The sequence below is a fragment of the Cetorhinus maximus genome, chromosome 27 (assembly GCF_964194155.1).
Source record: "Cetorhinus maximus chromosome 27, sCetMax3.hap1.1, whole genome shotgun sequence".
NCBI lineage: Eukaryota > Metazoa > Chordata > Chondrichthyes > Lamniformes > Cetorhinidae > Cetorhinus > Cetorhinus maximus.
This window is the reverse complement of record NC_135905.1, coordinates 24,760,108-24,783,544: the sequence shown is the minus strand read 5'-3', so window position 1 is coordinate 24,783,544 and position 23,437 is coordinate 24,760,108. Positions and strand designations below refer to the sequence as shown.

General features: G+C 41.3%; 1 protein-coding gene across 12 annotated transcripts in view; it reads left to right on the top strand.

Annotated features, from left to right (window-relative positions):
* The window catches only part of col13a1 (collagen, type XIII, alpha 1), a 227,927-nt gene that overhangs the window by 198,874 nt on the left and 5,616 nt on the right, over window positions 1–23,437 (top strand). For 10 of the 12 annotated variants that reach the window (XM_078530917.1, XM_078530915.1, XM_078530913.1 and 7 more), the window contains 6 exons: window positions 494–556; window positions 5,655–5,690; window positions 10,660–10,713; window positions 14,062–14,097; window positions 17,175–17,261; window positions 23,361–23,399. In XM_078530917.1, the coding sequence (XP_078387043.1) occupies window positions 494–556; window positions 5,655–5,690; window positions 10,660–10,713; window positions 14,062–14,097; window positions 17,175–17,261; window positions 23,361–23,399 (315 nt within the window). The remainder of the gene's footprint in view (window positions 1–493; window positions 557–5,654; window positions 5,691–10,659; window positions 10,714–14,061; window positions 14,098–17,174; window positions 17,262–23,360; window positions 23,400–23,437) is intronic. The other 2 variants (XM_078530912.1, XM_078530908.1) reach the window with 1 other exon arrangement.

Here is a 23,437-nt window from a genome sequence, read left to right as displayed (position 1 = left end):
TCCACCCTGGTTTCAGTTAACTGTCAACTTTTCCACATAACCAGGTCATTTTCAGTCTCCCTGGTTTCCACTCAGATGCTGTATCCACATCTGGTGCATTGTTCCAGAGTCTGGAACACATGGGCTGAGCCAGCCGAGAGGCTTATGCCTCACAAATTGGTTTACTGCCAGCTGCCATGTTCTTGCCATTACACCTTCTTCAAGTTTTCCTTTTCAACTGAGGCAACTTTCAAAGGCATTTGAACTTAGTTTAAGGTGTTACCTTGACCCTGGCATTAACTTATTGATGTTAATCAGGCTGGTTTTAAAATAAAATCTGTCAAAAATTGATGCTATCAAATTTGCAGCCACTAAGATAGGTGACTGGATCAAAAGGGTTATATACAATAACATATTACTTACTAATGGAATTGATAAACAATATACCTTAATGTATATATGATACGGATGACATTGTGGAAAGTAATATGCTATTATTTTGTCATTGGTGCAGGGCGATCCTGGATCAGATGGTGTAAAAGGTGATCGAGGTGACCGAGGTCCCCTGGGACTGCCTGTAAGTTACATCTTCTGCTGCAAGTGTCGGATCTCATTTCTGGCATGTTCTTGCATTTGGGATTTCAGGGCATGAGAGTGTATATAACATATACTTCAAATTAGATTAACCCTCAAAGAGCTAGTAATGTTGAAAGCATCCAACGATAATATGTGTGTGAATGCACGTCAGGCTCAAGTTTCTAAAATTCTGTAAATAAAAATCATGTACAGCAAGGTGACCAGATCCAGAGGTGAACATCTGCCCACTCAGGTTACCAACCCATATTTGAATTCAATGCCCTGTAGGGAAAACTGGAACGGTCCTTTTTATTCTGTAGAAATGTGGGCCCCGTCCTTCAACCTGTGAGTTATTTAAGTGGTGCAAACCATGAATAACTTAGCAAGGCTCACACCTACCCTTTTAACAAAACTAAAGTAGGAAAAATAAAACATGCACTTTTCACAGAGAGAATGGAAGGCAGTGGGGTTGCAGAGAAAAGAGGTGGGAGGGCAAAGACAAGAGCCTTGCAGATGAGAGGAAACTGGAAAAACATGAGCAGATGGACAAGAAAAGCCAAGCAGCCAGTTCCAAGTCCCACCCCCAGGGAATGTTTCCAGGCTTTTCTAACAGAACTATTGTGTTTAAAGTACAAACGTAAGCTGAAACTTTGTGAATTAGTGTCCCCAACATAAATAAGCGTAAATATGGCACGTGTCAGATTTGGGACAGAAAGAAAAAAAAAATGATGGTCCGGGACAAAGTGTGACAATGTTTTAACCTTTGCACTGTCCACATGCTCAGCTGCAGAGGCTTCAATGTTTGGATCTACAAGAACTGCTATGAATTCACTTGGCCAAATATAATCCAGCTACTTGTGCATTCCCAATATTATTTTTAGAACACTTATCTTCTTAAAAAGTTAGATAAATTGAAAATCTCAAAAAAAGAACATGGCACTGAATCCTGGAATTAATGAGAGGGGAATAGTTTCTTTAATTCCCAATGACCAGATTTCTGTTGGTGGAGAGAGCTATCAAAATTTAAAATGACTAACTTTTCCTCCTATCACTTGTGGCTATCTGTAAAGCTGTCATTTCAATTAAATAAGAACACCACCAGAGATAAGTACAGGAGGAGGCCATTCAGCCCCTTGATCCTGCTATTCACCTCAACTCCACCATCCCATACTGTCCCTATACAGAATATCCTTAGTGTTCAAAAATCTGTTGAGCCCAGTCTTGAATATAGTTAATGACTGAGCATCCACAGCTCTCTGGCATACAGAATTGCAAAGGTGGACAACCCTCTGAAAGAAGCAATTTCTCCTTAACTCAATCCTAAATGCTTGAGCCCCTATCTTGAGTCCATAACCCCTTATTCGAGACTCTCCAGCTAAGGGAAACAGCAATTACCCCGTGAAACCTGTCAAGAATTTTGTACATTTTAATGAGATCACCTCTCATTCTTCTAAATTCCATGGACTATAGACCCATTCTACTCAACCTATTTGTAATATTAATCTCAATAACCGTGGAGAAAGATCTCTCCTCATTAAAAGACTGTCATTGGAGCTATGGAATAGGTGGGTGGAAATACAAGCACAACTTAAACTTTTGAATATTTAAGACAGTATTAAAAAAGCAGGGAAGTTCACAAGAATGGACTAAATATTCAATGCTGAAATGTTGTAGTATAAGACCCAAGTGTTATGGTAACCATTTTCCTCCTACATTAGATATTTTACTGTCCATTAAAGGAATTATATAATGGACAGAAAACATTGCCATGTCATCAACATTGGCATAATTCATTGTTAATCAAATTTACATGTATCATAATTCACTTTCAATCACGTGCCATGCTGGTCAGACTCACTCCCTACTAATTGTAAAGATTTGCCATCAGATTTTTCCAACTAGTACTTGTGTTAGTTTCAGAACTTTCCTGCTGCCAGATAGAAATGTAAAACAGGTAACTCTACAACTGTGACAGTGGTTTCATTACCACTTATGCTACGTAGAATTAAAATTCTCCATAGCCAACGAGCTTGAAATACTCAACCGTATGGTTTGTTTTTCTAAGAACGTTCTTGTGTGCTGACAGATATGTCAAGTCCTCATCTCTCTCAACGTTATGTCATCACCTTTCATTGAGTTATGCCAACACATGTCCCTTTTCACTGCTACACTCATCTCTTCCCCACTGTTCTTTCCACTTCTAACACTTCATACACCGTCCAGGGTGCTTCTGGCTTTGACGGACAGCCTGGACCACTGGTGAGTTCTGTACATCCATTCTCCTCGATCGTTCATGCCTGCTACACTGCTGTTGGACTGCATTATGAATTTAATATTGCTGGATTACATGCCTGCACAGTGGACTGTTTCCATTATAAACGAAGCATGAGAAATATGCCAATGCATGCGACTGCTTATTTAACCTTTTGGTCAAACATTTGTATTAGGAACTGCTTAAGTAATGTGACTGTTCAATGGGTACAAATATTTTAGCCACAGTGTTGTAATTCTGGTAAATTAACAAATGTAGGAGGTCAAAATTTAGTCCCTTATTATTTTTCAAAACAAGGTGTTATACTGAACAGTACCCAATCTTGGTTCTATGTTTGATATTTTCAAATGTCCTACATTTTCATATACCAAAGCAATCTGTGGTTCATAGTAAATCTATTCTGTCTTAGTAGGTCTGAAGCATTTAATGTTGATGCGTAACTTGGGCCCATGACCTTAGAGTTATACTGACCAAAGCAGACCCTTAAAATTACAGGGGAACATGTCTCCTCACTGAATAATTTGGTACAATGATTATCGAATCATTGGAGTGAAATTCCAATTCAGTGGAAATAAAATTGGGCAGCTGATTCTCTATCACTTGTTTTGCATCACTGCCTGAGATGAATGTCACCTCTGTTAAGATTTTTTTAGATTGCTTGACATGTCTCATCTCTGGAAGCCCATCACCTTGTTTAATAGTCTCCAGCTGAGGACATAGAGATATTGACACCTGTTTGTACAGTCTCTGTTTGCTAAATTATAGAGTGCATATTCTCTCCCTGTGGGGACACATTCCATTTACATAAGGTAGCATAGCTGATGGTTGGCAGAGCCAAATTATTAGGGGCCCCCAAGTGTGTAGAGATGCACTCCAGGAGGCAAACCAGCTAAAACTGTGGAACTTATCAGAACAGGTCACTTGAGCTTGTCCGACCAGGACTAGTCTATCCAGTAGGTACAAGATTCCTTAGATGAGAGCAAGGAAAGTCCCAGCTTCCAGTGAATGGTCTATCCCTCAGGAGCAGGGCTAGCTGGTTGATCATCAATGTTGTCCTGGAGTACTAAGGTTATAGGTCATTATCTACTCTGAGTGCTGCCTTGGATTCAGACTTCCATCACCAACTGCATCATCTGGGAGCTACCTCAATTCCAAAAAGACCCCACCTTCTTCCCTAGTCTCCATCTAAAGAGGATAGCCACTAGCTCAATAGACAACTGTGGTTTTGAGCCCTCGCCAGGTGCTCACCAAGTGACCACATAATGGATATACCCACCATATCCCATAGACTTGTAGTTCCAACAGTTGGAGATGCAGAACTTCAGTAGTAGCTAATTTCCTGTCTGAATGCCAGTCATGGAACATCTTTGTGTGTGTGTGTGTGCATGTCTGTCTGTCTCCCTCCTCACAGCCAGCCTCCAGGAACATCTGTCAGCAGCTGTTGGATAAATTCTAAGCTTTCTCATCACATTAGGGCAAAAACTTGCCTTCAGCGGGGCAGAGGCACCTAACAAGACAGTTTCCACTGTGCCAGGTGCTTGGATCCAGACATTCACATCCAATCACACTTAATCTAAGTCCTGAATCGAACAATTGGCAATTAATGAAGCTGGTTGTGAAAGCTTTGTAGTACATTGACACAGAGTAATTGTGCATTAATAACTTTAGATCGTAGCCTTAGAAGTAAGTGTCGTTAACCCAAAGATACAGATACTTCCTGTAATGTAGTTAGTATGTCCCTTTCTGAGGTTTACTAGATTTTAACAGTAGATTTCGCTTTCTCAGTTGACAATCTTCACATTATACATTATTCAATTAAGCAAAATATACCTAGGGATGGCCACAGAGCTGTAAATTCGATACTCATTTCCCCATGAAGTTATACAGTAAGTCTTTAATATATTTGCTAAGATAGCGAAAAGATAAAACTGAGACAATTCATTGACTTTCCTATGCCTATGTTGTCAAAATTTCAGAACCTCCTGTCATTTGTACCTGCACACAACTCTGACAAAACCCTCTTTTATTGCTGCACTGTGACTGTTTAAATTCACCTGTGGTACCTAAAGAGCTAATCTAATTTTCATGCAGGTAGTTAATATAGAAAAGAGGGCCACAATAAAAAACAATATTCCCACCCATGTAAAGCTCATTTAAGCTGCCATCACCTCTTTGCTGATGTTGATCACTTTCCTTTCATTCATTCACCTAAAACATAGACCTTTCAGAGAAAACATACATCAGATTATAAGATTTATTTTTGCCTCATGATACAAAAGAAGTGTCATGTCATGGAATGGTAGGATGGAGTCTCCCCTGATACAGCTTTGCTGAATTCAGCTGTGCCATCACTGGGGGCAGTGGGGGTGGGAATAGAGTGAAAATCCAAGAAAGAGAGAAGGAAATTGGAGGGCATAATACCTTAAGCCATTGCCTCATGCTTCCATTTGTACAACAAACTGATAATTGGCCTACAGAGTGAATATCACTGAGTCCTATTCACTCCATTGGATTAAACCCAGGATTATGTCACCAACTGAAATGCCCCAGTCCTACTAAGAGAGTGCTACTTACTTTTCTTTAGGCTGAGCAACTGGTCCATGTACTGTTCTCTGAATGAGCAAAGTGTTCTCCTGCTCTAACACTGGGCCTTCTTTGTATACGGTATTGTTGTATACGGTATTGTTGTATATGGTATTGTTGTATACAGTATTGTTGTATACTGTGTTGTATATGGTATTGTTGCGTACAGTATTGTATATGGTATTCTTGCTAGATAATGGGAGTAGATAGTGTGATGTTCTTAAATATATTCATTTCTATGTAGGGTGTACCAGGGCCAGCGGGACCAAAAGGAGAAAGGGTAAGAGTGAGACAAAATGTGGGGCGATGGACGAAAATGGTTTTAATTTCAAGCTTATATGAATGCTACTTGGAAACAGATAGCAGTAATAGTCTAATGAAAATGCCTACAAGCAATATTTTATTTCCAAATGACTTTATGTACAAATATTTTGGGGTTGTACCGTGACAGACGGAACATCAAGCCTTACGATTTGATGAGCCGCTCTGCAACAGATGGGAAGTTAATGAATTAAGTTGGAAATAATGAATGTAGTGACCATTTGCCCCATGAATAACACTACATTGCAGGTCTGATACCAGATTAATCCTGTACAAATACTTCTTTAATAATGTCCACAAAACCACTACATTTGTTCCAGTGAAGCAATCAGAACTTCAATATAATGCAACCTTCTTCTGTTTTGACACAACTACTGATACAAGCATCAAGCCAAATTCACAGAGGTTCTTGTGCAGCCTCCTGTGGACACAGCCATTACTGGCAACTCTGCTAGACTGGAGCCCAAGGCCTTCCATTGTTCACTTGAGACTTTGTGGCCATTTTCTGGCTTAGTTCTGACCAGACTGGTTAAGTTCAATGATGTTGTTGATTTCACTACAGCCCTTAGTCCATCAAAACGATAAAGAGAGAGAGGGGGAGAGAACAAGTGAACTCCATGCACAGACAAACATGATGGGTCTGTCCCCCTCTCTCATTGCGCGCCCTCTCTCTCTTTCTCTCCCTCTTCACTCTCTCCTCTCCTTGCTTTTTCTACTCTCTCCACTCTCCATCTCCTCCCTCCCCCTCTTTCTCCTTGCTCTCCTCCTCACTTTCTCCACACTCTGTCTCTCCATGAATGGAGAGATGAAGGTGTCTTGTTCCCATAAATAATGGGTGTAGAGTTTTTGCTTTGGGCGTAATCGGCAATCTGAGTGTACACTGCAACTGAAATTGCATTGGTTTTCCCAAAGTGAAGTTTATTGTTGAAGTTTCTGCTCAAGCTCATTTACATAATACAAATGTAAAGTCTTCTATGAAGCAGCACAATCAGACAGCGTAATAGAATGTAATTGTTTCATTAAAAGTTTCATTGAGATATTTAAGAGTCGTAACTTGGTGCAGTTTAATTAATACAGCTGAAAGTTGGTTTACGAAAAAAAAAAGCATTGCTGATGAGAATCTTTAGTCCTTCGCCTGTGAATTTTAAATCCCTGAAAAAGACGAGGAATGAAGTATACTGAACCATTTATTAGTTTGATTAGTAAAGTATTTTTTAATATTTAAAAACTTTTAATATGTTTCGATTAGTGCCTTTGCGCTTAAGAAAAGATTAGCTTAATTTGAAGAGCCTCCTCGAATGGCCACAGACAGAAACTCACCAGGCTAATTAATTCAAAGGGCAGAATTTTCCCCTCGTCGGGGGGGAAATTGGTGGGCTGGCGCGTGTGGGCGCGCTTCCGATCGGCGCTCCCAATCGGAGGCGCGGCGCCATTTTACGTGGGCGGGCCAATTAAGGACCACCCAGCGTGACGTCCGCAGGGAAGTGTTATGCACTCCCTGTGTGGGCGGGGTGGGGGGAATCCCTAAAATTGAGAGTGCGCTGTTTTGTGCATGCGCATGAAAGAGCGCACTCATCTTCCTGAGGCTAAGTGCAGCCTCAGGGAGATCGGCAATACTTTCAACAATATTAAAAATAGAAAAAAAAAAAATTCCCTTACATGTCCCCTCATGTGACAATGTCACATGAGTTGGGACATGTTCATAATTTCCATAACAACTTTATTAAATTTTTAAAAACCTTACATGAAACCTCATCCCACTGGTGGATGAGGTTTCATGTTTTTTCTATTTGCCACCGGGACTCCTGGCCTGCCTGCCAACCTTAAGGTTGGACGGGCAGGTCCGTTAATTGTTTAAATGATCCTGTCAATGGCCTCAATTGGCCATTAACAGGTCGGCGGGCGCGCAGCTGATTTTGCTGCACCCCCTCCTTCCTGAAAATTTTAATGTGGCGGGATGACGTTGGGAGTTCCACCCGATGTCATCCCGCATCATTTTACACATCGGCGAGTGGACCCTGCCCCTTGCTCGCTGCCCCCGCCCCCTGATCGCCGACCCTGCCCCCTGCTCACCAACCCCGCCCCCTGCTCACCGACGGTAAAATCCTGCCCAATATGTGGGCAGGATCACTTTCGGTGTGTTGTTTTTAAAGCAGCAAAAAAATCACAAAAACTTGACTTATTTAATTTGTGCATAAGTTTCCTCAATCTATTTTGGTGCTTTGGCCAATCAGATGAATTGCTCTGGAAAGATCAGTAGAAACTCTAGGTCGATGTATTCTTGAAGACTGGCAGAAACATTTATGAGTTGAGAATGGTTCTGAGTAAAAAAGATGCTTGAGTGTCTGGAGATGTTACCTGCACCCAGCCATGAGAGAGTGTATAATGGGCAAGGAAGAGACATGAGCTGTGTGGGTGGTAGTGGATCTATATCGGTACCAGATATTTAACTTAACCTGGGCCATCTTTGTGAAGCCCTTAAACTTTTTTTCTGTACTGTGTGGGTCTGCTTGTTATGATGGCGATTGCACTAAACTGTTAAACAGCATTGAGAGTGGGTGATGCGTGCAAGAATATTTCAGTGGTAGAAGTAGGCAGGCTTGGTAACAGACTAAATTTGGGGTTTGAAGCACATCCTTGGGTAGAACAAGACGAGGGTTTATATACTCTGGTTGAATCTGGTTGAATTTCAGGTGCAGGGTCTCTTAGGTAAACAACGTGGCTTCAGTCTTGCCAACATTGAGTATCAGAAATCACTGACTTATTCATGATTTGATCTCAGATAAGAACTCAGACAACACAATCACAATCCTGAACAATGGGTGGTGGTGGGGAGGTGTAAAGCTGATTAACATTGGCACACACATGGCTTTGTACAATGTTGCCAAGTGAAAGTATGCATGGAAAATAGGAGACAACTACACTGAAGATAACAATGCAGCATAAGAGAAGCTGTTCTGGCACCACTGGGAATGGAGGTCAGTGGTATGTGGGTGAAGCAGAGAGGAGAATCAGTGGATATGCATGATAAAGTCAACTGTACCAAAACTCAAAGAGAAAATGAAGAGGAGAAGAGGAGCAACTCATTCTAGTCTTGATGACCACAGAAGTCTCAATGCTGTGGACAGGGTGGAAACTAAACTGAAGGAATCTGAGCTTCGAGGGGTGAGAGAGATGGTCATAGTGTTGTGTGAGGGTGACACATTTCAGAACCTTGCAGAGATTGGGAGATTATAGATGGGAGGAGCAATTGGGGAGGCCACCTGTCAACAGTTGTTTTTAAGTAATGAGGTGACCCCAGGATTTTTGGTAAATGGGGTAACAGTACTGTACCAGAAAGAAGCTGAACGCTGGGTCCGGAGTTGAATCAGGAGGTGAGTCAATAGAGCGGGTGAAGGAATCCAGTGGCAGGTTTCATTGAGGAGCTGAGCATTGAAAGTGTGGAGTTTGGAAAGAAGGAAGTTTCCCATTTGTAATTTCACGATCGGGAATACTTAACTGAGGGCACAGAGGAAAGTTGCAGGCTCACTGTAGTCAGATTCAGCAGACACAGAATCATCAACCAACCAGACTCCTAAAACATGCCAAGGGAATTTTTGTTACAAAGATCTGTGGGGATTTAAATCTGATCAGCATTTTGTTTAATATTCACCGTTCATTTCCCACTGTTCTTATTTTTAAAGCACCATTGTGATAGTTAAGAAAGATATAATTGCAGTTTAAAAGTTTTGAATTTTTGCTGAAAGTGAATACATTTGGATGCAACTGGTTAAAAGTGATTTTCATATTTTCCAGGTGCTATCATGTGTATTTTTTCTAAACAACTGGTTTTGTGTAATTACTGCTTTGTACTCCCCTTCCCAAGCTTCCTGCCTTTCTGAAGATGCAGACTCAGGCTAGGATATAATTTCACATATCTGGGAATTCCCCTAACCCTAGCCTAACTGACTGTCCTTGACATGAGCTGAGACAGTGGAGGGGGTCATTGTAAACACCTACGCTGGGCAATAAACCTGCAGCATTGGATGTTTACACTCTATCCATTATTTGCTTCAGTAGAGAGTGAAATCAGGCAGGAGTGTAAAACCAGAGTTGCACCCAATCCTGTGGGACCCCCAATGAGTGGATTACAATAAAACTAACCCCAATGTGCCAATGTGGCATCCCTTTGTGGAGACCATCATACACACAAATGTGGACATAGACACACTCAAACACAAACATACAGACATTCAAACACGCACACACTCATTCGTTTACTTATTTTCTAGCAAGAGGCATTGAATAATGATCTTATGTTATGAATAATTATGTTCTTATAGACAGATTTTTAATCAGTAACGGGTTGAAAGGTTATGGGGAGAGGGCAGGAAATTGGAGTTGAGGCCGAAATGAGATCAGCCATGATCGTATTGAATAGCGGGGCAGGCTCGAGGGGCTGAATTTCCTATTCCTGCTCCTAGTTCTTATGTCCTTATGATGTGGAATGGAAACTCTGGCATACTTTTTCCTTTACCTGACCCTGGTACCTAAACCGCTGACGTCACATAATTAGGCAAAGAGAGAGGATAAAGGCCAAGTGGTTTTGATCAATCTGTCTCAGTTCCACTTACATTAGGTCACTTATCAACTGAACCATTGAGGAGCTAAAATGTTTATTCGTTAATGAAATACATGCATCTTGTGATTAGGAATGCAGTGTTAGCTATCTGTACTTATTCACTACATGGCATAACCTTCAGTGTGTTTACTCTCCATCTGTGCTGCTGCAAAACTGAATGCATCCAATATTCTTCCAAATGAGGCAGCAGTGCCATTGGCATTTTTATAGTCATTGTGACTTTAATGGAAGAGTTTAGCACCAATAATGTATTGAGTAGAGGCATCATTTACTTTGAATATTTATATAACTTTGGTATTTGTTTTAGGGCGATAAAGGAGATCCTGGATATGCAGGACCAATTGGACCACGGGGATTACCTGTAAGGAAGCTAGTTAATATTTTGTTTTTTGAGACTAACATAGACGGTGAGATTGGGGTGTGTTCAGGGCCATTGAGGGCACTGAGTTGAGCGTAAAATTGTGCTGGTTGTAAATCAGGATCCTGACCCAAGCACAACTCATTCTCACCGGGTGTGTTAGATTAAAATTACATTTGGCTCTTGCCATGTGTTGGAAGTGCTGTATATTCTACCTCATGATAATGTAATCAGTGGGGAAATAGCTGTGGATTTCAGAAAGGTGGACAACTCAGTCCCAGACATGTGGAAGCACACTGAAAGCTGTTTGGTGCCCAGGGTCTGTGTTTACCTTATTCAGAGAGTTGAAGACAATTCCCAGCTCCCCGCCCCAGTACTAAAATTCATTATTTTATTTTATATTGTATTATTTTATCCCAGTCTGTAAGTTATTTTCTTCCCTTCTTCATGTTCCCTGCCGTATTATACTAATACCAAAGAGTATAGGACATGCCCAATTCTCTCACTATCTGTGCTACTTGATGTGCCATTAGGAGGAACACCTCCAGTATGGGCTCCCTGAAGAACTCTCTTGCCTCTTTTTAGCACCTTTCCCAGCCCGCCCCACTGGGATTGGAACACATTGGACCTGAACTTCCGTAGAGTGGCAATCAGAGGCAGATTGCCACCTCGCTCCTAGTTCCTTACCTCAAAATCCTTTCTCGACCAACCTTCCGGCTCAGGCCAGGTGAGAATGTGTAGTGCAGCCAGCTCCTGAGGCCTACGGTCATGCACTGCAGAGTCAGACACAAGATGGTCACGCCCTCTTTTAAATGGCACTAGCTGCCGTAAATCAGGTACGTTTACAGGTCCAGCCATTTTCAAGCCAGGGAGAAGGTAGTTTTGTCAGTTAAGTGGGTAGGATTTGATGTGGGGGATGGGGGAGGTCAGAACAATAGCTACCCAGAAGCTGTAAGTGGTTTTACTTCTAACTTTTTCTGGGTAACTATTGCTGTAAGACAGTCAGAACCATCCGAAGTTTAGGATTTAAATTGCATTTTCAGATGGTTCCCAGTGCAGGGCAGTTGCCCATCGGAAGTTTGAACTTCCCGTGCAATCCTTACCTAAGAACCTCCAATGGGGGATTCCCCAGTGCATTTTTGGATACCCCCTAGATACACTGCCCTACAGCTTGGAAGTTATGAGCCATTTTGTTCAAATTGTTGCAAACCAAGCATAGTGCTTACATGTTAGTTCCAACGTGGTATTGGACCAACAGGAAACATTCAATGGGGAACAAAAACAGAATTACCTGGAAAAACTCAGCAGGTCTGGCAGCATCGGTGGAGAAGAAATCAGTTGACATTTCGAGTCCTCATGACCCTTCGGCAGAACTGAGTATAGTTAGGAGAGAGGTGAAATATAAGCTGGTTTCAGGTGGGGGGGTGGGGGGAGAGAGAAGTTGAGGGTGGGGTGGTTTAGGGATAAGCAAGCAGTGATAGGAGCAGAGAATCAGAAGATGTCACAGACAAAAGGATCAAAGAGGTGTTGAAGGTGGTGATATTATCTAAGAAAAGTGCTAATTAAGAATGGATGGCAGGATACTCAAGGTACAGCTCTAGTGGGGGTGGGGTGGAAAGACTAACAAAGTTTTAGTTTTAGATTTAAAAATAATGGAAATAGGTGGGAAAAGAAGAATCTATATAAATTATTGAAAAAAAAAAGGTGGGGGGGAAGAAACGGGGTGGGGATGGGGGGAGGGGGAGTTTAAGATCTAAAGTTGTTGAATTCAATATTCAGCCCGGAAGGCTGTAAAGTGCCTAGTTTCCAGGTAATTCTGTTTTTGTTTTGGATTTCCAGCATCCGCAGTAGCTTTTAGCTTTTTGTTTTTAACATTCAATGGGGAACTTTTGTAGCAATGCAGACAGTGAAAAAGTGATCTCTGATCTGTGGTGTTTTGATTGGCTGGTGTCCCATCCTGTGATGTTCTAATTGGCTGGTACCTCACACCCTGTAGAGTTCTGATTGGCTGGTATCTTTCACCATGTGTTGCTGAATAGCCAATATCACATTGGCAAAACCACAACATAGAACATGACTTTGTCTCAGCAACAATACACATATATACACATGAGGTTATATGTAGTACTTCATCTGTACAGCACCCTGGGTTCATCACTACCAAGGGCAGAATCTTCCGCTCCCACCAGCAGTGGGAAGCCTGGCGGGCGGGGGAACTTTTGACATGAGGCCTAAAATCAGTTTCCCGCCGGCAGGATGAACTTTAGGAATTAAGTTCTCGGGATTTTAATGTCAGGAAGCCCATTTGCTTCCATTATCACGTCACACATGCTCATTAAAAGGCCACCTCACCGGAATTAAGATCCCCCTCCAAATTAAGTTCCCCGGCAGTCAGAAAGGAGAATGTTCACATTTACAACTGCATGTTAGTGGCATGCACCGGGCAAGCTTCACTTCTTGCACAGCTTTGAGGTCCGTAGACATTGCTTTCACCTTCTTGGGGATGGCTCATAACTTCGCTCATATCGGGTGCTGGTAGCAAAAGCTGCGTCAAGGATGGAAACGGGAGGCAGGTGAAGGCTGCGAGGAGTGGATGGGATAGTGCAGGCTGTCTGGGTGACCTTTCAGTACAGCACCCTGAACTTCAACCCCACGAGCCAACAGCGGGGGTGGCAACCTCCTGCCTGGCCCAGTGCAAGAATCAGCGAGCACCTCGCAGATGCATGTTTAATGAGCTGAACAGTCCAAGGTCACATGTGTTCAGCCGGCCCACCCACCCAGTAGGAATCACTCCCCCCACCGAACTTAGACTTCAGAAAGGAAAATTCCGCCCCAAATATCCTCTTAGCCCCCCTCAGCCAAGGTGATGCCAATCACAAAAGCAAAATACTGCAGACACTGGAAATCTGAAATGCAAACGGAAAATGCTAGAAATACTCAACAGATCTGGCAACATCTGTGTAGAGAGAAATAGAGCCAACATTTTAAGTTGTGACCCTTCATCAGATCAGTTCTAATGAAAGATCATGACCTAAAACATTAACTTCGATGCTAATCATACCTCCCATCCAACTCTCCCCAATATGTACTGACAATTCCTTTATAAATCTGCAGGTTCACATAAATGGGCTCTTGTTATTGTTGCAAGGATAAGATAACCAGTATCTCATTCCCAGCAAGGATCTGCACTGGAAGGGACAGGAGTTGAGGAATTGGGGCTGTAACCAGTCCCTTTAAGTACAGTTGTCCACCGGCTATCAGTGAATTTATCCTGCAGTTTTTTTCTCTGAAGACTAAGCACTTTGATCATAGTAACCAAACCAGAAAACCATGCAATGTTGTCTTTTGCAGGGTTCACTAGGACCAAAGGGTGAAAAGGGAAGCCGGGTAAGGATGTTTGGCTGTCTGCATGCCTCCTTTAATTCTACATTCATTTTAATTTGCATGGTATCTTCAAGAAAAGGTTAAATCTAGGGGCCATATTTTCCTCTCGGTATTACTTTTGACAGAAAGCAGATTTCAGTAAAAGAGGAGCAGGGTGTCAAGTAAGCCATAGAGGCATTACATCTGCTTTGTGTGAAATATCCTCTGTGGCAATAATTAGGGAAGAAACGATTTACTTGCTTGATTTTATCAAGGGCAGGTTAAAGGCCAATCAACAAAGAGCTCAACAGAATTGCACTGAGATAATGGGCTGAATAGAGAGTCCTGAACTCTGTAAGATTCTGAAGTATTACTAACACTTGTGAATAATACAGAATGTGTGCAGTGGCCATTGCTGAGTATGTCAGTGTGACAGGAGAAGAGAGAGGTTTCAGAATGAAGTGGCCATAATTTACAGGACACATTACTCAGATGGTGTGTGTATCGGAGCCAACTCTGCTACATGGATACGACAGTGACAGTGCATGTTGAGGTTAGGGTTTGCAGGGAGACAATGACTAAGGTGGGGTTCTTGGTTCACAAAGACCTGGAGGGCAGGTTACCATCTGTATAGCACAGTGAAAGTCACCATTGCCCTCAACTTTTACCCAAGGGGACTTCAAAGCAGCCAGAGGGGATATCACAGAGGTCACTGTATCATTAAGGAGATAAATGAAGCTTTCATTCACCGCCCAATCAATGCACACTCCAACAATAACTGCCTGTAGCTGCAGGAGTGACATCTGAAGTTTACCAAAGCGGTCGTCCATGCCCAATCAGTCATGAACCTACTAACAATTCACTGGTAAATCTGCATAGATAGGGCTGTAACTCCATTCACATATAAATAGTATGTGACCACTGCCAGAAAATACTGCACACTTTCTTTACTTTTATTTTTAATTTTATTTTTTGTATACTTTTATTCTGGGGTTTACAAATGTGACACTGTCCTTTAAAAATAAAGGAAGGATAGATGTCTTGCCATCTTGGAGAAATGGATTGCAAGGTGCAAATATTGCTGATAACATGTCAGCAAAGCCACAAACCCCAATAGACAGCAACTACAGAAGGTGGATGAACCAGGGCACTCATTCGGCTGATGTTTTGGAATCTAAAGCAATGGAATTGGTTTTGACCCTGTGTGGGTTTTAGGTGAGCAAGGAGGCCAGGTGGGTGTAAAATTCACTCACTGGCCTACATTCCAGACCAAAGGGTAATTCAACTCTCGGGCCTTATTTAAATACAGCCACTTCAAGATGAGGCACGATCAGTTGATAATCATACTTCTCCATCTAAATGCTGAATTATGAACGAATAAACCTGTGTACACAGCAGGTGTATTCACTCACACTGTCCTAACATTTAAAGGCAAACTTGGAGGGGCTGAACTCCGAGACCGGAGCCTTGTTAAATGGGAGTTAAGTCAGGGGAAGGCCAGGCTGGGTTCTTTGACTTGCACCGATATCTAGCCAGATTCTGTCCTGAGTCTAGACCGCTGGGTAGTGCTTTATATTGGATTATGTACATAAACAGATTTTGGACCATTCACACAAGCAGAGATCATTGGTTATTTTAGGAGAGTTAAAGGAATCATGATTGGCCAACTTTTGCCATTTCAACTAATGAAATAGTGGCACAAAATTGTCAGAACCAGGATTACATGCAGTGCTGCTTAGATTGCAGGGTATTAATATCTTTGGAAAAAGGCTCTTGACACTTTATATTTGAAAAGGAGGAAAATATAGCCCTCAGTGTGTTGTGAATAAATCATCCAGCAGTAAATTGGTGATGATTTCAATTAGTTTCATGATAGAGTTTAATATAATAATTGATGATAAGTAATGTTCCTAACCTTGGAGGTACAACTTGCACTTATTAAAAAGGTAGATTTAACTTTGTAAAATAGCTGGTTGATTTAAACAAAAATATTCTTTTACTCAAATTGTAAAGTTGAATACATTGATCTTTGCTAAAAGTGTAAACTCACTGGGCGAGATTTTCAGCACCCGCCAACCGCTGGGATCATCCAGTCCCACCACAAGTCAATGTTCTTCTAGCTGGAGCACCGCCTCGTCCGTGGGGGGGGCACCGCCTCGTCCGTAGGGGGGCACCGCCTCGTCCGTGGGGGGGGCACCGCCTCGTCCGTGGGGGGGCACCGCCTCACCCGCATCGGGGGCAGAGAATCCCGGCCAGTGAATTGCTACAGAAATGCAGATGAAAATATTGCTGCTTTTGATGTGTGTATCATTTTTGTCGCTGTTTAAATGATGCTGCGCTGTTTCCTTTTTGCTTTGCATTTTCTCCTGTGTTCTTATTCCTTCCGACAGGTCTGCCTTACCCCCTTCATCCCCTCCTCCTGTTCTGCATTAATCCCAGATTATCCTTCTCGCTCCTTACTCAAACAGCATCACCTTCTCTTCCTGACAATGATCCTAATGTGTGAGCCATTCCTTTTCTACTCAATCTGCAAGCCTCCCAGCCTCCCGTAATATTTATTGCGACCCTGGACTTTAATTCATTATGCGATTCAGTTTAATGTTTGTGATGAGATCGTAAGCGTTAGTGAATTCGCTGCTGTAAATTTTTTTTAATGCCAAAATAATTGAGAACAGGGAATTGATTCTGTTTTTTAATTGTGCACTCAGATCCTTAAACTTTTTTAAGGAAATTATTTTTGTTTAAAATATATTTTGTGAAAAAAGAAGTACAATTGAATCTTAAAGACAGAAAAAATCAGGCTAGCCTTTTGAAGCACTGATGCACTGTATAAATCTTTTGTAGACACTGCATGTTTAAGCAGTCAGTCTGTTACCAGACACCATCTCCAGTGCAAGTGCTGGCATAGCTTCATTGGCATTCCTATGAAAAAACTTAGTTGATACTGGAGTTTACAGTAAGGCTTAAATTTCCTAACAATTTATTCAGTCCAGTCCAAAAACGTTTTATATGAAGTTCAGTATAATAAATGGTAAATGTTACTTCAACTTTTTCCCCCCTTTTTGCTAAAGTTTCTTGACTAATAAAGATATTGTTTGCAGGGGGAGAAGGGAAAGAGAGGCTCTAAAGGGCCTAAAGGGGATAAGGGAGACCAAGGAGTGCCCGGATTAGATGCACCTTGTCCATTGGTATGTTCTCATGATGTAATTGAAAATGTCGGATATTGTAATGGAAAAATAAGGGAGGAACAAGAATATCAGCCCAAAAGTTCCACTAAAATGGACTCCATCACAGCAGACCTGAAGACTACTTTTACACAAGAGATGTGGAATCACCTCACCCTCACTTGGATCCAGCATCTGTCCACCACCAATGAAGTAATGCTCTGTAATTCCACATTACTACAGGAGCTAAACAGACAAATGCAAAGTGTGGTTCTGGAGGAGTTCAGAGCCACATCTGATGATGTAGGCTTCACTTACCAAGGTTTGCTCATTATCCAGTGACAGAAATCAGTTGGAATTTCATTGCTTGCATCTTCATTCCCAACAGTCAAAGAGCATTTCTAACTTTTGCATTTCCCACTGAGAGTCTGACAGTGAGGCTGAGAGTTTCATTTGTGATTCTCAGTGAGCGTCAAAGAAAATAAGCCATGCTGGACCGGGTCACTTTCTAGTGATGCGCCACTTTGTTGCACGTTAACTTTGTTTGTTCCGAAGTCCTCCCTCCTTTCTCCATCTATGTGAAAGTCAATTCAAGATGCATTTGTATTAACCAAGTCAGTTCGTTTTGTAAACAGGGATTCCGAGGCTTTAAAGGAGAGAAAGGTGAACCGGGCTTACCCGGCCTGGATGGGCTTGACGCCCCTTGCCCATTGGTATGGTGTTATCACCCTTCCCTTCCTGCATGTTAATCATTGTAATCCAGCTTCATGCATGCTAGTGAACTAACAACTCCAAGTGCAATCTGGATAAGGAAAAGCGCTATTCCCACATAGTCATCCAAACTCCTTCACAACCAGTAACAAATATGCTTACTAATGTAATCTGATATTCTTGATGTAGTTATTTGTTGCAATTATGAATTTTTCTACATGTTCAGACACACTTTATATAAAATATTGCTCACGTTGGCAATGGCAATTTAGAAGTTTTTACAGAGCAACATAAATCAATCATATCTCCTTTACCATATAACACAAAACAAGAATAGCTCAGGGAGCACAAATTGTAGACAAAATATATACCAATTAAAACTAACTTACATAAGAAGAAACTAATATAAAGTTGCCTTCCACAAATTAGACCTGCCAGTAATTATACTCACTGGTTGTGAGATTCCTGCATTTCACACTTGAAAAGACACATTTCTGATCAATGTCTGAGAAGTGGTTATGGTTGAAAACATCTATTATAAAACTCCTGTTGGATAGCTGCAATGGGCAGTTTGTAATATAAGATGTGCAATATTATAGGATATCTTTTGCGAGAGGCTTCTGCATTGCTGTATGATGGCGAAGATTAATCTTTCTATAGGTGATAGTATGTACTTTATAGGGGGTGACAGTGGTGTAATGGTAATGTCACTGGGCTAATAATCCAGAGAGCCAGGCCAATGCTCTGTGGGAAACAAAAGCAAAAATACCTGAAAAAACTCAGCATCTGCGGAGAGGAGCACAGTTAACGTTTCGAGTCCAAATGACCCTTCAACAGAACTAAGTAAATATAGAAGAGAGGTGAAATATAAGCTGGTTTAAGGGGGGGTGGGACAAGTAGAGCTGGATAGAGGGCCAGTGATAGGTGGAGATAACCAAAAGATGTCATAGACAAAAGGACAAAGAGGTGTTGAAGGTGGTGATATTATCTAAAGGAATGTGCTAATTAAGGGTAGAAAACAGGACAAGCAAGGTACAGATAGCCCTAGTGGGGGTGGGGTTGGGTGAAGGAATCAAAAAAGGCTAAAAGGTAGAGATAAAACAATGGATGGAAATACATTTAAAAATAATGGAAGTAGGTGGGAAAAGAAAAATCTATATAAATTATTGGAAAAAGGGGGGGGAATCGGAAAGGGGGTGGGGATGGAGGAGAGAGTTCATGATCTAAAATTGTTGAACTCAATATTCAGTCCGGAAGGCTGTAAAGTGCCTAGTCGGAAGATGAGTAAAAAATGCTGGCCTAGCCAATGACACCCACAACCCATGAACTAATTTTTAAAAAATGTCCTTTAGGGAAGGAAATCAGCCATCCTTACCTGGATTGGCCTACATGTGACTGCAGATCCACAGCAATGTGGTTGACTTTTAAGTGTCCTCAGTTCAAGGGTAATTAGGTACGGACAACAAATGCTGGCCTTGCTGGTGACACCCGCATCACATGAAAGAATACATTTTTAAAAACTCTACTTCCCCATTTTTTGCCAGCCAAACTTTGGCATTTCTGCAACAACAAAAAAAACCCACAAATATTTTGGCTTCAAAATGTTGTCACGGGGCAAGTTAAATTCATAACTTAAGAAAATCAGTGAATTTGAATGGTTGGCTTTCCATGAGATCTTTATCAGTCACGCACGGATACACCCTGGGCTACACTTAATCCTCGACCAACATCTAAAAACTGCTCACTTAGCTCATTGCTGTTTGTGGGAGCTTGCTGTGCACAAATTAGTTGCTAGAATTTCCTGCAGTACAACAATGACTACACTTCAAAAGAACTTCTTTGAATGTAAGTTGCTATTGACCATCCTGAGATTGTGACAGGCTCTACATAAATGCAATTTATTTCCATCCTACCAGAGTTAAACAATGCTAACCAAATCCTACACAAGAGTTCACTATTTTCGTTTTAGTGGCTTTCTCCTTCCTTGCTATATCAAAAACCAGACTCTCCCATCAAACCTCCTGTACTTATTTAATGCTGCTGCAGTAAATGTCCTTGCAGAATCCTCCTTTATTTATTATATTGATGCTCCTTTTTTTCCTTTTCAAAACTGAATCAGAATTAACATCACTTCCTTCCTACCCTGCCTTCCTACCCTGCCTTCTCTGCCAATTTCCTAAACCCTGCCCTGAATGCACTACAACAGAGTACCAATGGGTTAATATTCAAATTAGATCTATGCCTAAATAAATTCATCTTTTTTTAGTGTGTCTTTGAGAAATCAAATTATTTTTAATACGAAGCGTGACCTAAGAATCCTATTTGAAATGTATAACATTTCATTTAGTACATATGTGAAGTGTACAGGTCCTGTTCTTTTAATATTACTATATCATTGCAAAAAGGTTTTACCAAAACATTTATACTGAGCATGAGCATTAGTTTTAAAGCTTGCTTATAGTTCTTGTGTTTGGAAACTTTATTTTAAAAAAAAGCATGTTGCATACAGTTTGTGTCCAGTTATAAATAAATGTACTTTTTAATTGGTGTCAATGGGGTACAATAATCTTTCTTTGCATGATTAAAGAAATGCCATCAACCAGGGGTAGGTGATCTACTTGTTTAGTCTCAGGAAACTGGCAAAGCAGTGAGTGGGTTCAAGACACCTGGCAGAGCTCCCTGAGCGTTAGAGGGAAAGTCTCGCTTTTCAATGTTGCAACAGTTTTCACAGTATCTTGTGTGCTGTCTGAAAGGGCTGATGCCGTTGATTTTTGCTTGGTTATTGTATGGAGTTGAAGCTTGAACCAACTTTTGCCACAATAATTACTTTGTTCTATGAATGTCAGTAGCTGCATAATGTTAGTAATGTTAGCATTTGAACACTCAATGACCTCCTCCCTCTAGTTTCCAGCCATAATGTTAACCCATTTTGAACAATAGCAGATAGAGGAATGTTAAAACAAAGTGCTAAACATTCATCCACTCATGCCACCATCCAATTTCAAGACTATTCTCCATTCCAATAAAAAGTTTTAGGCTGAAGTTTTAAATGAAAACCATACAGCAGGAATAAAGCTGGTTTTGTTATTTTAACAGGGTGGAGTTTGGGATTTATAGCATTAATATGGGTAAACATCAAGGGAAAAGCAGAGAGGACACTGGGAGGTCAGCATACCCTTACCTGCTGTTGAGTCTGCCTGCTCCCTGCTTAATAGCTTCAAGAGCAGCAGTCCTGTTCATGGCATGGAGAAGGCGCGGACATGATGGGCCAAATGGCCTCCTGTACTGTAAACGTCTGTGAGTCTAAGGCCATCTTCTATTCAGCTTCAATAGAGTAATGCATGAAGATTAGCAACTACAGATTGTTATTTAGCATTATCTACAGTGATAGTATGTTTACCAAATCAAATGTCACATTCAAATTTAGGGGGCTGAATCTTCCGGTTGGTGTGCAGGGGCAGACCCGACACGCTGACGCATAAAATGAAACGCAGTGACATCAGGCATGCGTCCCAACGTCATCGCGCATCATTTCAATATTTCGTTCGGCGGGCGCGCACTGGCCGCACTGCCAAAGGCCTATTAAGGCCATTAAAAAAGTGATTAAACCTGTTAAGAACGCTGCCCGTCCAAACTTAAGGTTGGCGGGCAGGAGAAGAGCCCAGGCGGCCTTCGCGTTTTTCAGGAAACCTCATCCACGGGCGGGATGTGGTTTCCTTACGCTTTTATAAAATAAATAAATAAAATTTCCTAATTTCACAAACATGTCCCAGCTCATGTGACACTGTCACATGAGGGGACATGTTTAAATAAATTTTTACTTTATTTATTAAAAAGTTGTGTAATCCATGCAGTCTCCCTGAGGCACCTGTGATTTCTGCGCTGTCTCGCGTGCATGCGCGAAAGAGCACAGGCCCGGACTCTCCCTCCTCTCCCGCCCGCACAGGTGGCGCTGAGTGCTACTGGCCACATGTTACGCTGGGCGGGCTTTAATTGGCCCGCCCATGTAAAATGGCAGCGCACAGCCAATCGCGGGCGGCGATTGGCTCTGCGCCTGCCCCAGCCTACCCGCCATGGGAAAAATTCTCCCCATGAAGTTGAATACGCCGGCCCGTGTCTACAGTCAACTTTGTGTTAAAGATTGAATTCCTTGCACTGACTTCAGATTTCTAGAATTTCCCATTAACAGCCCTTGAGGTCCACTTGACTTTTCTTTTAAAAAAATTTCATGAAGGCACAAATCCGTTCAAAATGAATCAAATTAATGAGGATCTCAAATACTAGCAGATTCTTTTTAAGTCTCTGAAGTTGAGGGCTAGAGGAGTAGACACTGCCAGTTTGATTGAAGGAAGGTGACAGGTGATTCAGAGATTTAAAATGCAAAGAAAGCTTTGAGGAAAAGCTGAGATAATAAAGCTTGTTTTCGTTGGAAGGAAAAAGATAGAGATGCAACATAATCCATGTCTTTAAAATGTCGAGGAGCTTGGAGATTGTGGATGTAATCACATTATTAATTAGAGGGCTTGAGTACAATATTGGCAAGCTTTAACTAAGGCTAGAGATTTTAGTTCTCATTGCAGAATCATAGGATAGATGGCCATAAAAAACAACCTGATGCCATATTTATTACTCCTTTGTTTTAAAAATTGGACAAAATATATTGTCATGCAAGGGATCAAAGATTGAGAGGTAAGCATTGACACTGAGAAACAAGTTACAAAAAGCACTATGGTTCCATGTTGGCACCAATGGAGTTTAATCTATGAATATCAACCAGTCAGGATTAGTGCAGTTCATAATATTAGATTTACCCTGATGGAATTTTCAATCTATTGTCTTCACAAATCAAGGTGAATTTTCAGGGCTTCTTATTCAAGTTTTGCCTTGCCCGAGAAGATGGTAAGTTTCTCAGCAATAGAAGAGTGAGATTTCATCAAAGGCATTTAGATATTGACATGTGTTCCAGCACAAAATTCCAAATGTGGAACTAAATTTATGCAACAGCATTTCTCCCCCAACACCAAATGCATCTTTTTTTTTACATTTAATTTTTCCAAAAAATGTGACGTTAATTCCATCCCTGTCAACTATTAGACTGATGACATTGCAGTGAACACTGGATCAGAAAAGTCCTTTGGGGTTTAATTCCCAGCATTGTTTAAAATACAAAAAAAAATATGTGGCAGTTGAGTAGCTACAACTCCACAGGCTTTCAGGCCTCATTGAAACAGCCTCTTTTTTTCTTGCTGTTACTACAGTCAGTTTTCATTGCACATAAGATATTTATCAAGAGGGAATGAGAAACATGGGAGGGAACAGGAGGCATAAAAGGTCATGTGAATGAGGGGATAGAATTGGATTAAAAAAAAGTGGAAATATATATATATATAACCTCTGTGCTTCAAATTGTAGGGTGAAGATGGTTTACCTGTGCAGGGTTGTTGGAATAAAGTAAGTAAAATTGAAATGATTTGAAATTCTGAACAGTT